Below are 14936 nucleotides of genomic sequence, written 5' to 3' on the forward strand. Positions count from 1 at the left end.
GAGGTTTATCCGGTTTATCTGGCAAATATTACGAATAATGAGCCGTATTCAGTGAAGAAATCGTTGAAATTTCAAGAATTTCTTCTGAAATTTCAAAGATTTCAAGAATATTTCAATCGCTGAACACGACTCAATTTTTAACAGGAATTTGTGAATAATCTAAATAAGGCTTCCTATTGACGAATAAAATAAAATTCTTGGAGAATTTCATAAAATTCTTGACGGATATTGCTAATTTTTTTAACGAGTATTGACTCATTCTTTCAAAATCCGAATAATAGAATATTTTTCATTTAAACAAACATCAGTCCTGTGTAAACTCCTAAACGAGCTAGACGTGATTGTGAGAGCACAGAGCGAAATTTTTGATTTTTAAGCCTTAAAAGGTTTATTATTTGATTTATTGATTTTTTTTCACTCCTATCGGAAAAGTTCATCTAAAAAAGTTTTATTTAAGTGATGAGTGAATTATCGGGGGGCCCAGGCCCCCCTGAGCCATTTAACCTTTATAACATTGTACATCGTGGCGAAATGCCCGCTGTAAATGAAGTGCCAAAAAAGAAGACATACAAAGCTATGAAGACATCATTCTTTACACATCCCTCGGATGTAGAAAAGTACTTCGTCTTGGGAGGAGACACCATAAGGAATCTTGATGTATTCGACATCCACGAGGGTCTTGAGCTCATAAGCAAAGATGGGTTCAAAAACTGCACAATTCTCGGAAGTGGCGACATTCTCATACAAACGCAAAATGCACAGCAAATTGAGGCACTGAAGGCAGCAAAAACTTTTGGGGCTAAAAAGCTTCCAGTTTCAATTTCTGAGAATGGTGTGCTTAATCAGTCACATGCACTGATTCGCTGCAAACACATCATGAAAATTAAACTTGAACGTATTTCCGAGAAATTGGCCGATCAGCATGTTATCAATGTGCAGCGTTTGAAGAAGAAAGAGGGCAACACATGGATCGACACACCAACACATTTGCTCACCTTCAACACCCCTGTATGCCCAGCGGAAGTACGGGTAGGATTTATCCACCTCAAAACCGAACTGTACATACCTGCCCCATTCAGGTGTGTTATATGTCAAAAGATCGGACACACCAAGAAACGCTGCAGTTCATCGGCGAAGCATCTTTGTGGGTTTTGTGCCCAAGATTATCACGGGAATGAGCAATGCACCTCACCGGCAAAGTGCGTCAACTGTAATGGGTCTCATCCCAGCTTCAGCAAGACATGCCCCATTTATTTGGAAGAACGGGAGATCAACGCTATTCGCGTGACTATGCGAATCCCATACAATCTTGCCAGACAGGAATTTAGGAAACGTAAAGCTATTCCCACTCCACATCCTTCTTCTTCAAAAAATGTCAGCAAACCATCTTTCTCAAAGGTTTTGCAATCTTCACCATCCAAAGGCATGCCTTCAGTGGTGTCTTCAAGATCATCAATGGATACAACCACCTCCCATCCTACGGGCAACTCTCATTCTTCACTCACTAAATCTTCAAATTCTGGGAACGTAGCTGTGTCTGCGATGGATACCACTCCGCCTAAGGATATGCCACGTACATCATCAACGGCCGCATCCACTACAACAAAAGAGAGACCACCTTCCTCAAATATTAATACTACCAAAAATGACCATGAAAAAACTGTAAGCCTTTCTCCGAAAAAACGATCTCGCAAAATGACATTCAAACAAGCCAAACGCTTAAACAATAAGACGCAAGAACTTAAATCACTTAGAAAATCAAAAGGTATAAATCACAACCTCCCAAAGGCTCTTGATGGCCAAAGTAATTATTCACACAAAAATTCTATAACTCAAACGACAACACCAACTCATTCACAAACATCCACAACAATGATGCCTGTTGGCACATCAAATGATATTCCCCCTTCCCTTCCCTTATTATCCCCTTCTGTCCCCTTTATCCCATCCATTTCTCCTGGTCCTGGCCCTATCCTCCGTCCTAAACCCCCTGATCCCCCCGACGATGATATAAACACTTCTGCGATCTCAGACTCTGATGAAAATTATGATTCACCCGAAGCCGGGTATTGTTAAAACTTTTTTTATGAATTCTGGATTTCTCTTATGAGCTGAAACGGCTTTCTTAATAGTAAGTCGATCTTCATGCTCTTGATATTAAAAGAACTTAAAACTATTTTTCAAATAATTCCCAGTATCCTTTTTACATACTGGGATTGTATTAAAATTTTTTGTTGGAAAAACACTTTCGGAAAAGGCAAAACTTGTAACTTGAAATTGTTATTATATGTACTGAATTATTACTACACAAACTATACGGTGCAATATTAAGAAACGCACCTAATTTTTTGTTTAAATAAATACATAAAACAAACATCAAGCTAATTATTCATTTTAGATCCCAAAAACTTTTCCCTTCAAGAATTCCATACCTGAGGAAGAAGGAAAACACCCCCCAAACGTCTTTAAACGTGAATTAAAAAAAAAGAAACTTATAAACCCCTTTTTAGCTGTGATTCTTTCGAAGAAAAGAATAGCACAGCTTCTGTGTACCACCTAAAATGCAATGTCGTCAGATCGGGCTCAAACTCGGGATGAGCACGAATTAGGGTCCCCACATTCCAAAAAACGTATGTCAAAAAAAAATTCTTCCGGCCGTCCGGCCGGCCGTCCGTCCGTCCGTCCGTCCGGCCGGCCGGAGTTTGACGCTTGATTACAAGAGAACGGTAATAGATAAAGACTTGCGGTAAAAGGCAAAGTTAGTATATCGACCTGATGTCGTCTGATGGTGAGGTCAAATTTACCCCCCCACCCCTCCGTCCGCCATTTTGGAACACCCCTAAATTTTGTTTTCGCTATATCTCAGGCCTTATTATAGCTAGAGGTCTGAAATTTTGGTATGTTGTAGGGGCCATCAAGAGCTTTCCAACGATACCTCATTTTCGAAAATCGGTCAAGCCGTTTAGTCAATATGGCCGCCACAATTTTTCATCGAAAATCGACCATAACTCGAAAACGGCTTGACCGATTTTGATCAACCCGGGCTCAAATGAAAGCTCTCAACAAACCCTACAACTCTCTAGAACATCCGAAGTTTCAAAAGTGACCGCTAGGGGGCCAAAAATTAGAAACAAAATTTTCGATGAGTTTTCGATGAATATCTCGAAAACTACACGATGCATTTTCTTCAAATTTTTATATGTTATAGCTGGCTATATTATCTAGCTCCATGCCAAAAATGAAGAAAATCTATGTCGCCATTCTCGAGATATAGCCTTCCAAAGTTGGCATGTCATATCTCGGGTTCTACAAGTCTGATTTTAATCAACTCAAGCGCAAATGAAAGGTTTCGGGAAACCCTACAAATGTCTAGAACATTGCAATTTCGAGAAATGACCGCAAGAGGCGCTAAAGTCGATATTTTGCATATCCAAAATTTTTAAGTCTAAATATCTCAAAAACTGTACTATGCATTTCGTTAAAATTTCAGTATGTTATAGCTGAGGTCAAGACCTTTCCAACGATAGGTCATTTAAGAAAATCTATGGAGCCGTTCAGGAGATATTAGGGTTTCAATATTTTATTTAATCAATACGTTAACTATCCGGCGCCCCGCGAAGCGGGGCGCCTTATATATAAGATATATGAGTATAAATGCAGAGTAAAATATAACGGTAAAATATAAAATATATATATAGTTGCATGTTTAATCAGTACGCTAACTATTTGGCGCCCCGCGAAGCGGGGCGCCTTATATATAAGGTATATAAATATAAATGTAAATGTAAAGTAAAAATAACGGTAAAATATAAATGTATATAGCTACATGGTACAGATTAAGGAGAAAAGGGAATGTACATGGTAAGTTTCACTTACGGGCTGTGATTCTTCCTTCAGAGGCCAAGTTAAATATATGTAAATGCAAAGTCTATAAATAGCTGCAGAGTATAGATTAATCAGAAAAGGGAATGTACTGGTAAGTTTCACTTACGGGCTGTGATTCTTCCTTCAGAGGTCAGTCTAAGTGTGATATTTGATATAAGTTTGGTGGTGCAAACTCTGGGGAAGGCTAACTCGCGCCACGAATCACAGCCAATGCGCGAGTTAGCCTTCCCCCAGAGTTTGCACCACCAAACTTATATCAAATATCACACTTAGACTGACCTCTGAAGGAAGAATCACAGCCCGTAAGTGAAACTTACCAGTACATTCCCTTTTCTGATTAATCTATACTCTGCAGCTATTTATAGACTTTGCATTTACATATTTTCAGCGTGTTCTATGGAATATTTTCGTCACCATTTGAAAACAGACAAGTTTGTTTCTCAAACAGCGACGGCGAGTTTAATTGACTAATGCGAGAGAGAAGAAAGACCATTGTTTGGGGCACGAGCGATACGCTTCCATGGTCCTGAAGAAGTGAGCTTCTTGCTTACTCGCCTTTTTTTGTACCTCCACTTCTCTTATTTTTTTCTTTTGCATAAGTATCCACAACAGAGAGTTTCTCCGTCTGTAAAGTACAATTTTATGTATAGTAGTAGTACTCTGACTCACCTGGGCAGAACTTTTTGTATATAGCAGCACGTTAAGTGTTTCACTTTCATCTTCTATTGAGCTGAAGAAGTTCCTCACAAAAGTCCTTGAAAAGTTCTCAAAAGCTCCGAAAGATCCTTCGACATTTGAAGAATTTTAAAAAGGAAAAATTGAGAAATTCCAAAAGATTTTCATGTCAAACACCGCCACAGTTTGTTGCACCGCGAAAGAGTCATCCAGGAAAATCGTTCGCATTGTCTCGTGCTTGGCTGTTTCGTTATATGGCTTTATATTGGCTGAATGTGGGGGAGGATGGAGCTCTTCCAGCGCTTCATGAACCATGTATACAGTCAGTTTGCTACGAAGAGTTGTCCGTGGCGGTTCATTTTTTTTTTAAACGAAAAAGCTCTACTTTTGAATAATTATTCATCTTCATTCCACCAAGAGAAAAGAAAAATATTACATAAAAGTGAAAACCAAATAAAAGACTAAAGAAGTTCTTTTTCTGAGGATTTTCAGTGAAACAAAAAAAAAGTTAATTCAGTGAAATAATACAAAATCCAACCAAGAAAGGATTATTTAATAACAAAAAGTGAGTGCTTGGAAAATATTTTATTTATTATTCTTCAACCAAATAAATTGGTGAAAGCTCCATGTAGTGAAGAAAAATCATTCTTATGGAAAAATGTGATGTGATATAACAATTTTTCAGAGAAGAAACGAGAAAGAAGTGGATATCCCCTCATATGAATAAGAGAAAAACCACCGAAAAGATTAATTCAGGAGATTCGTATTGTAACGAAATTACTCACTGAAGAGCTTTTTTTCTTCTTTTTAATAAAAAGCAATTAAATTTGCGCCTCTTTAAAAAAAACTTCCGGGCATTCGTGCTTTGAGAGAAATATGATTTTTATTTTACTTTGAATTCATTAAAAGGTTATATATTCTGTATTATGGCGTTAAATTAAATTTCTCCGTATTTGCGCAGTGATTTGTGTTGAAATTTCGCATATTTTGTATCATATATGCAATTTCCACTTTGCATAGGCAATTTACTATTTCAAAATTCCTTTTAAAAGGTGCGAAAAGGGTGTATAGAAAATCAAAGAATAATTTAATTGAAAAGAAATCTTTGGGAAGAATAGTAGAGGAATTATTTAGAGAAAAAATATTAATTTCTCTAATAAAAAAAACTGTGAGTGTTTAACATTCTAGAACGAAATATTCTTATATGCAGAATTTTAGAAACGTTACAAGGGGTACCTTAAGATTTTTTTTATTTAAAGGAAACTAAGAATCGTAAAAAAGAACGATTTAAATGTAAAACTTTATGAATATTGAGATTAAAAAATCATATAAAACAGCTATTTGATTCGAATCACCTGCTTTTACAAATTGTTTGTGTAATTCTAACGTTTGGCATTTATTTTCCATTTTTGGTTGATTTTTTACAAAGTTTGACATTATTTTTTTTAACGTTATTAAAACTTTTTTTTTTCAATCATTGAGGTTTCTAGCTATTTATTCTAACGTTTAATATTTCTTCTGATGTCCCTGTTCTAACGATCACCGTTTTTTTTTCTTTGTTTATTATATAGTGGTTTCTTCTTTATATTTGACGTTAATTTTTAAAACATCTCATTTGACATTTCTTTTCAAACGTTTAACGTTTGTTCTAGGCTTTAACGTAGTTTTTCTAATATTTGAGTTTTTTCCATGCCCTTGACGTTTTTAAAAGTCATTTCATTTTGACATTCTTTTCTGACATTTGACGTTTGTTCCAAAGCATAACATTATTTTCTAAAGTTAAAATTTTGTCTCTGTGTTTGACATTTTCTTTTTAAAATTTGAATTTTTCTAACGTCTACAGTTTATTTTTCTAACTATAGTATCATTACATTGATAATACTCTTTTTTCTTGGCAATTTAACAAAATAAAACTCTTTAATGAATCACTGACGCATATGCTTCATGCGCAAAAATGTATGGGGCGTGGTTATTGAATTCTTTAGTATTTTTCAGAATGTTTTTCGCTGATTTCACATAAAAAAATGAAAATTCTTGCCTCTTAAATCGTATTTTTTTGTTTCGTTCAAAAATCGGCAAATATGGGGTCATCAATGGACCCTCTGAAGCTTTTCGAAACTTTAGGAATTTCGGCCTTTTAAGGGTTAACCTGGTTAACTCAATGTTTGTAGAAAATGTTTTCTTGTTCTAAAAACAAAACACATTAAACTCTTTTTGAGACATCTTCTTCTTTACAATCTTCAAGAAGCTCAATTGAGATCATTCTGTGCGGTGTTTTGTAGCAAAAATCCTTGCGGTTCTTCTTGTTAGATGCGCTTGCGGATTTTTCAAACTTGGCTGGATTCTCAGTGACTTCCTCCTCCACCTCTTGCCGAGGCAATTTTGTGACTTTATCCCTCTTTTACATGCCATCATCAGCAATCTCTTGCTGCTAAATTGTGTCACAACGCAAAATACAGGCTGTTTGGTAAACTGAGCGTGAAAATCATCCGCAAATATTCAACTCTTTGCTGCAGAAAATCATTTTTTTTCTATGCTGCTCCACCGCGTACCTTTGAAAGTGATTTTGCGCACAGAGAAATCTCTTCCACTTCCGCCAAAACATTGACCATCGAATATCTTCGTTTTTCTTTTAATATTCTCTTGGCAGAGAGTGTGGAAAGTGTGTAATTAATACAATGCTGTGGAGGCCAATTATGGGTGATACCGCGAGTACTCTTTTTTTTCTTCTTTCCTCGAATTTTTATTTTAGGGGGAGTGTGAAGTTGGTGCGATGTCCCATAGAGCGTGACTATGAGAAAGTGATTATGCGGTTTTCTTTCCTATATGTGGGGACCTACATTTGGGCCTTATGGTGTTTGCGCTGTGCATAAAAATTCGAACACACGCACTTGATCACAATGTGAGTGACCACCCGCGTTATTTTCCATTTCATTCTATCGCACGCCCAATTCAATTAATAAAAATGGGAATAAAAACCACATAAACATTTAGAGAATGAATGCAGATCAATTTGAAGCAATTGTCGCGGCTTTTTGCAAATCACCTTTTTTTGCAGCTAATTCAAACATGTCACGTTTAAAGTGATGCTAATCGATGGTCTTTTATTTTCATCTCACGCACTGTGAACCAATTCAGAGAGCTTCTCTATGTATAATGGCTTCTCCCTAATTACCTTCCCTATCGCGCTCCCATCTTCAATTGGCAAACATGTTGGGTAATCTTCTTTTTTTTTTTTGTCTGTACTGCTACAAAGGAATTTACCTTGATGTTTGACACATTTTCAGAACTACAAACAAACAAACCTTTTTAGCATATTTCTTTAGTTAGAGATTTATCTTTAATTTCCTCTTTTTGATCTTTTAATTTTGGGATTGTCCCCGCAGCTACATAATCTATTATCTCTAGGATATTTTTCATTGAAGCACAAAAAGTTCTTTTGAGCTTTCTGATTGTTTTTGAAAGCGCCTAATTAATCGTCAAATTAGTTATGAAATAAAATTATAGAACGTTTCATGAAATTCTCTCAGAGACGTAGTCAGAAAGGATAATTCTTGGATGTTTAAACATCCTCTGATAATTCAGAAAGTTCAGACTGAATTTTGAAAGTAAAATAAAATTATTTTCAGACTAAAAAATACATTAAAAATTTGTAAAGGGATTTTTCAAATAATTTTATTAAAAAGAGGAAATTTATAAAAGAAATGTCAAACGTTAGAAAAGAAACATCAGAGTTAGAAATTATCATAAATTGTTTAAAAAGTAACATGTCAAACCTTAGAAAATATGCTTAAAAACTCGCAATGAACGTCAAATGTTAAAAAAGAAACGTCAAAATCCTTAAAAATAATTGTCAAATATTAAAAATCACTATCAAACGTTAGAAAAGAAATGTCAAACATCTGTAAAGAAATGCCGAATCCTTTTTTAATCCATTTTCGACGGCTTTGAAAATTATAAAAAAAAATCTACAGAATTGTATTTAAACTATTCTTTGCTAAATAGTTTTTTAAAACTAAATTTATGGAATCTATTGTGAGTTTTCGGATGCATTATCCACTTAAGAATGATTTTTTTTAGTAATATTCCTTCAAAAGAATATTTTTGTGAATTATAAAATACAAAGATTTGGGTTTCTTTTAGAAAATATTTGGAATATTTAACAAACAATGGATCCTATTCAGCGAGCACGAAATCCTTGAAATCCTGGAAATTTCAGTACTAATTTCTTGAAATAGGAAAGATCTTTTGGTCGTAGAATAGGACTAAATATTCGGAATAAATTAAATAGAGAAGTAATATTTTAAATAAAAGTATTTGCAATATTTACAAAGATTCAACGATATTTTGCGTATTCTACGTGCACAAATAAACAGAATATTCAATAGAAAACCTAAACATTTTCCAGGTAAATTCCTTTTGATCATTTCTTTTCTTTTAAATTTTGTTAAATTCTAGAATTTAATTATCTATCGACGTATTTGCAAAACTTTAAACTCTTAAAGCGATACATATTTTCCCTCTCAAAATTTTAATTTTTCTTCAAAATGCCTTAATTTGAAGACAATCAAAATATTACGTTTAAAATTTAATGAATTTTATATTTTTTACTGTAAATTAGAAGAAAAAAAATCCCTAAAAATTGAAATTTGATAATATTCTGTAAAATATTTACGAGGTTTGCTGCTAAAAACCGTCAATATTCAAATTATTCATAAATATTCTGCAAAATTTCATAAATATTCCATAAAAATACTCAAATTATTCCCCAGATAACCACCTCTTGATCTTCTAATCATCATCACAAGATCAAATACTTAATAGGGCGCCCTGCAATTACCTAATTGCTCCCTCCCCACCCACATTTAGCGCCTAAAAATGTTTCAAAAATAAATTTAAATCACTTTTGCAAGAGATTTGAAATGAAATTGATTTTCATCCTTTGCGGGGGGGGGAGGCTAGAAGAATTATTGTGGAATTCAATTGATTGACATGCCATTAGATTGCACGTAAACACCACACAGAATTGATCCAACAGAATGCCTCAATATTGCAAAATTACATCAAAAAAGAATTTCTTTTGGTGGAGAAATGCCATCGTTTGACGCAAAATAAAAAATAAAATAAAATTGCAATAAAAAAAGAATAAAAAAAAATTGTAAATGACCGGAGATGTGGATGAATGGCTGTGAGAATGATTTTCCGCTTCTGCTTGGAAAATGTCTTGATTTATTTCACGAGCAATGATGGTGGGAGACACATTGAATTTTGCAAAGAATTGAAAGTCGTCAATTGAATGATTTATTTTTGCAGGTGAGGAGAGAGAGGAGAATTGTGGCCAGGCCAAGGTAGCCGATGACCGCGAGCTTTTAAAATTTTTAGCCACAATTGTGAATTGTTTGGGAAGCCCCTCTCTGTCTCATTCCCCACTATTTAGCCATGTAAAGGGTCTCCTGGACATAGAGAGATGCTGACAATGGGCTTTGTGATTTCGTTGCTACTCTGTGGCACATTTGTGGCATTAGCTAGCGCCCAGAGGGACACCTCCTATTGCCCACCGCAGGAAATTATTCTACCCTGTCGATGTTCCCAGCGTGGGGATGAAGTGCAAATATGGTGAGGAAAATTCTCGAGGATTTGGGAGAAAGGAAGAAGAAAGAAAAACTTACCTTATTTTTCTCCTTCCAGGTGCTCTCATAGTGATCTCCCGCGTGTTCTGACTGGCATAAAATCCGTGGCTAAAACAATGAATCACCGACAAATTGATGAGCTAATCCTGGAGAATAATCTCCTGCCATCCTTCCCAGGACGCGCATTCTCTCCACTGAGGGTGCTGCGCCTCATGTTGCGCCACAATGGTCTTGAACGTCTCTCCAGTGGATGGCTGAATGATCTCGAAGATAGCCTCGTGGAGGTTTTTATTGTTGAAAGGAATCTCCGGAGTATCCCTGTTGATAGCCTCACTGGGCTAAGGAAACTCGAAGCTGTCACCATTCAGAGTGAGAGCCTAAAGAGAGCTCCGGATTTCTCTAATCTCCCCCGTCTTCGGTACGTCAACATCCAGAGCTCATCCCTCATTGAACTCTCCCCGATGGGCTTTAGGCAGCTCATAAATCTCGACACTGTCACAATCACAGGGAGTGGGAAGCTGAATCGCCTCGAAGCTGGGCTTTTTCACGATCTTCCACGCCTCAAATCCATCGATGTATCCAATAATGGCATCAACTGGATTCATCTGCGTGCCCTGGCGCGTCTGCCGCAGCTGAAAGTCCTCAAATTGAGTGGGAATCGCATCACAGATGCGGGAATGGTGGGAAGAGCCATAAAAGATCTGGGAAATTTGGAAGTTCTCAAACTCGACTCAAATCGCATAACAACCCTCGGTGAGGGAAGTTTCGTGGACTTACCCTCCCTGAGGGAGCTTCATCTCAACAGCAATGCCATCACCGAGATTCACCACGGGGCCTTCCATCGAACACCAAATCTCAAAGTTGTCCACCTCGAAAGTAACTACCTGCGTCGCGTTCATCCGGAATCCTTCCTTCAGGCATCCGGAAGTGGTGTGGAATTCCTCCATTTGCAGGAGAATGAAATTGGGCGCATTGAGGAGCTACGTTCAATGCTTGACGCCCTGCCACGGCTTAAATTTCTCGATCTCAGTCACAATCGCCTGGAGATCATTCCCTTTGGTGCTCTCCGGGGGCACGGGACGCTGGAACAACTCTACCTGGACAACAATATGATCCGTATGATTGATCGGGATGCCTTTATGGCAATGCCAGGCCTCCGGGAATTGCGCCTGAAGAATAATTCCCTCTCAGACATCCTCCCGATGCCATTTTGGAATTTACCCGGACTCAAGGGGTTGGATTTGTCTGAAAATCACTTCCAGCGCATCGAACCACAACTCCTCATGGGCCTCCCCTCCTTGCGACGTCTCGATGTCTCCAAGAATACCCTAATTGACATTAATCCTTCATCCTTTGTGCGCACAGCAATGCTGGAGACAATTGATTTGTCCGGCAATGGATTGTCTGCCCTTCATCCGGGACTCTTCCGGAATCTGGATCGTCTCTTTGAGATTGACATCAGTGACAATCATCTGCAGGATATGCTGACAGGACTCCCAATGGCCGTTGAGCGTGTCACGGTGCGCAATAATAAAATATCCTCCCTTGTGCAGGGACAGGCGACACTCCATCTGCCCAATGTGAGGATGTTGGATATGAGTGGGAATATGCTACAGCGTGTCCCACGTGGAACATTCCAGCAGATGCCACAGCTGAGGTCACTGAATCTCGCACAAAATGGCATTTTGGGCTTGGATGATGACAGCCTGGCGGGGTTGATGCGCCTCGAGAGTCTCGATCTCAAGGATAACCGGATTGTTCATTTGCACGAACGAAGTCTCGCCACAGTTCCCACCCTCATTGATCTCAATCTACAAAATAATCGCCTCGAGGAGATCAGCAATCAACTCCTGGTGAATCTACCGCAGCTCAAACGATTGGATTTATCACGAAACAGCATCTCCCTCATCCCGCCGGAAACATTCCGGCAAACTCGTTCAATTGAAGCACTCGATCTCTCAAGTAATAGCATGCGGGAGCTTCCTGCAAGCTTAGCTGGACTCACGGAACTCCGTGAAATTGATTTGAGCTACAATAATCTCGTGGATCTCCCACCGGACGTCATTGCATCCTGGCGTAGCTTAGAGGAACTCCGTGCGGCAAGCAATAAAGTCACAGCCCTTCGAAGTGGCTCCTTCCGGAATCTCCCAATGCTGCAGTACCTCGATGTTTCGAGCAATGAAATGCGCGCCATGGAAATGGGAGCTATAAGAAATCTCCCGGAGCTGCAGGAACTCGTCCTTGCGGACAATCATTTGCACAATATCCCTGACCGGGTATTTGAGAATCTTCCAAATCTCCAAGCTGTTCATCTGCAGCAAAACTTCCTATCTTCCATCGGGCCAAATGCCTTCTATCGCACCCCATCAATTGTCTACCTCAATCTTTCGGCAAATAACTTCCGGGACTTGGAACAGACGGCACTGCGATCCGTACGCAGCCTGGAAGTGTTGGATTTATCCAATAATGGCCTCCGGAGGGTCACATCATCCCCCCTGCGTCAACTTGATTGGCTTGTGGAGCTGAATTTGGACAATAATCGCATCTGTCGCGTTCAGGGAGAACCCTTTGCCACCATGCCACGCCTTCGGGTGCTGAGCTTGCGGAATAATCGCATGACAACCATGTCTGAGGCTACCTTCCGCAATCTCCGGACAAATATTGCCATTTTGGATCTCGATGGGAATCCCCTGGATTGCTCATGCAATCTCATGTGGTACCATTCGTGGTTGATGGAGAATGATTTTCAACTTCCAGGGCCCCGATGTCGGGATGGAACAATGCTCCGGGATATCCGGTTAAGTCGATCTGATTGCCAGGATGCGGATTCACGCAATAGCCAGCTGAATCTTCCACTAACCAATGAGCATGGAGACATTTTTGCACGACAATTGGATGATGGTCCATGCGAGGATGTTCCCTATGAGGAGTATCAAGGGAATCTACCACCATCTCCGGAAGAGAGTGACTACTTTGAGAAGTATGTGGATTATCCACTAAATGACACCAATTCCCTAGCCAATGCATCCCTGGGCAATGCTGCAACACCTCTGAATCTCACAAACACCATCCTCCATGCGAATCCTGACAATTTGCGACCCCCACCACCTCCACCACCTGGCCCAGGAGCAGCATTCACCTTCTTTGGGCTTCCCCTGACAACTCTTGGCCTCGGGCGGCTCTGGGGTCAGGGACGTGGGAATACCGAGAGATCTGACACGGTGGGATCCCGTGGACGTGGAAGGGTTCAGGTCTACCGTCCAGATGACCCAGAATTGCTGAAACTTCTCGGGAAGACGAAGAAACCCCAATCGGGGAATCCCAGTGGTGCAGGAAGTCCAATGGCCAAGGAAAACCCACAATACTACCGCCCATACTTCCAGACACCCTTCCAGGAACCTGCCCAAGTGCAAAAAGGTGGCTTTGTACCCATGCTTCCGGGTGTTGCTGGTGGTTTTATGCCCATCAATGATCCCTATGGGAATGCCACAAATTCCACAGGTTTGTATTCAAATAACTTTTTCCCCCTCATCCTATTTTCTTGAGAGATTTCTTTGCATTTACAGACGCTTTGGGGAAAAATACAACAAATGATACGTGGCCACAGGAATTCCAGGAAGAAGTCCCCTTAGTCACTGAAACACCCCGGAGGATTGTTGTAAAGGGGCAACCTGTTAAACGGGGTCCAATTGTTATTGAAGCTGACTCCCAGGATGCTCCCAAGAGGAATGCCGAATTGCAAAATGATGCAGACAGGAAGGATGAAGAATCCTTAGCAGAAGCCCCAACAACCGCATCTCCTGTCCAGGAAGTAATTTCCGATCTCAATGACATTTCCCGGCATGAGGAGGTTGACTTGGCAGCACCTGTGGAGGATGCAGCTTCCTCCTATCCTCGTCCTGACTTTACGAAGGAGCACAAATTCTGGGAGAATCCAACGGGTGATACATCCGGTTCCCTGTCTGCCCTTGTAGCTCCCGGAGCGCAACAGGGCAGCCTCAAAGGTCCCCCCGGCCGATCAACAATCACCAAAGTCTTCACCCCAGCACCGATTGCAGTGCAAAATATCCCAGCCACAGAGGAATACCTCCATAGTCAGGGGCAGGACAATGAAGTAGATTCCAATGATTTCGTTACGAGCACATCAGTGGTGGAATCCCACATGCAGGAGCCCAAGAGTCGTGCTGACATGGATTGGTACTACAGAAGCTACAATCAAACACCAACAAGTAGGGATTTTGACTACACCTTCGACAAAATACGCAGAAATTCCGCCTCAACCGCCCATCCCTTCCCCCTGGGGCTTTTCCCCCTTCTCCTGGTTAACTTCCTCATCCTGAGGCATGTTTTGTAAATAAAAAAAAAATCATAAAAAAGGAAAAAGTTTAGTGGATTGAAAGTTGTGTAGATTTTGTTTGAGATTGTAAATATGTGGGGAAAATAAAAAAAATAGCGTCCTTGTGTCTAAGATATCTATGTTGTGTCTAAGCTAAGTTCCTTCAATGCGGCCATTTTGAAAGATGCTATAAAATTATGCATTTGGTAAGTCAGACTTCTCATTTTTTCGTAAAACATTAAGTTAGTCGTTTCATTTTATTAATTTTGACTTAAATCTGATTGAAATTCTGTTTTTGATTTCTGATTTTATCGATTTTATGAAATTTTTAGACTCTTAAAATTTTTTGGTGCTCTAGGAATTTTTCAAGCTAAACAAAATGGCGGATTACCTGAAGTTTGCTGTTTGGA

General features: G+C 39.2%; 2 protein-coding genes across 3 annotated transcripts; both read left to right on the top strand.

The window, feature by feature from the left end:
* The first annotated feature begins 531 nt into the window (after positions 1 to 531).
* Positions 532 to 1508, top strand: LOC129794488 (uncharacterized). Its single transcript, XM_055835239.1, has 2 exons — positions 532 to 1333; positions 1399 to 1508. The coding sequence occupies exons 1-2, from the start codon at positions 532 to 534 to the stop codon at positions 1506 to 1508; spliced, it is 912 nt and encodes a 303-aa protein (XP_055691214.1).
* A 3416-nt stretch (positions 1509 to 4924) lies between these two features.
* LOC129795981 (protein artichoke) lies at positions 4925 to 14660 on the top strand. 2 transcript variants are annotated; one of them, XM_055837577.1, is made up of 4 exons: positions 4925 to 5125; positions 9874 to 10176; positions 10249 to 13691; positions 13757 to 14660. In XM_055837577.1, exons 2-4 carry the CDS (start codon positions 10028 to 10030, stop codon positions 14542 to 14544), a joined length of 4380 nt encoding a protein of 1459 aa, XP_055693552.1. In that variant the 5' UTR covers positions 4925 to 5125; positions 9874 to 10027; the 3' UTR covers positions 14545 to 14660. The 2 variants fall into 2 exon arrangements, with proteins under 2 accessions (XP_055693552.1, XP_055693553.1); XM_055837578.1 differs by lacking the exon at positions 4925 to 5125 and having other exon boundaries at positions 9784 to 10176.
* The last annotated feature ends 276 nt before the right edge of the window (positions 14661 to 14936 follow it).

This window comes from Lutzomyia longipalpis, chromosome 4 (genome assembly GCF_024334085.1).
Source record: "Lutzomyia longipalpis isolate SR_M1_2022 chromosome 4, ASM2433408v1".
In the NCBI taxonomy this organism is placed as follows: Eukaryota; Metazoa; Arthropoda; class Insecta; order Diptera; family Psychodidae; genus Lutzomyia; species Lutzomyia longipalpis.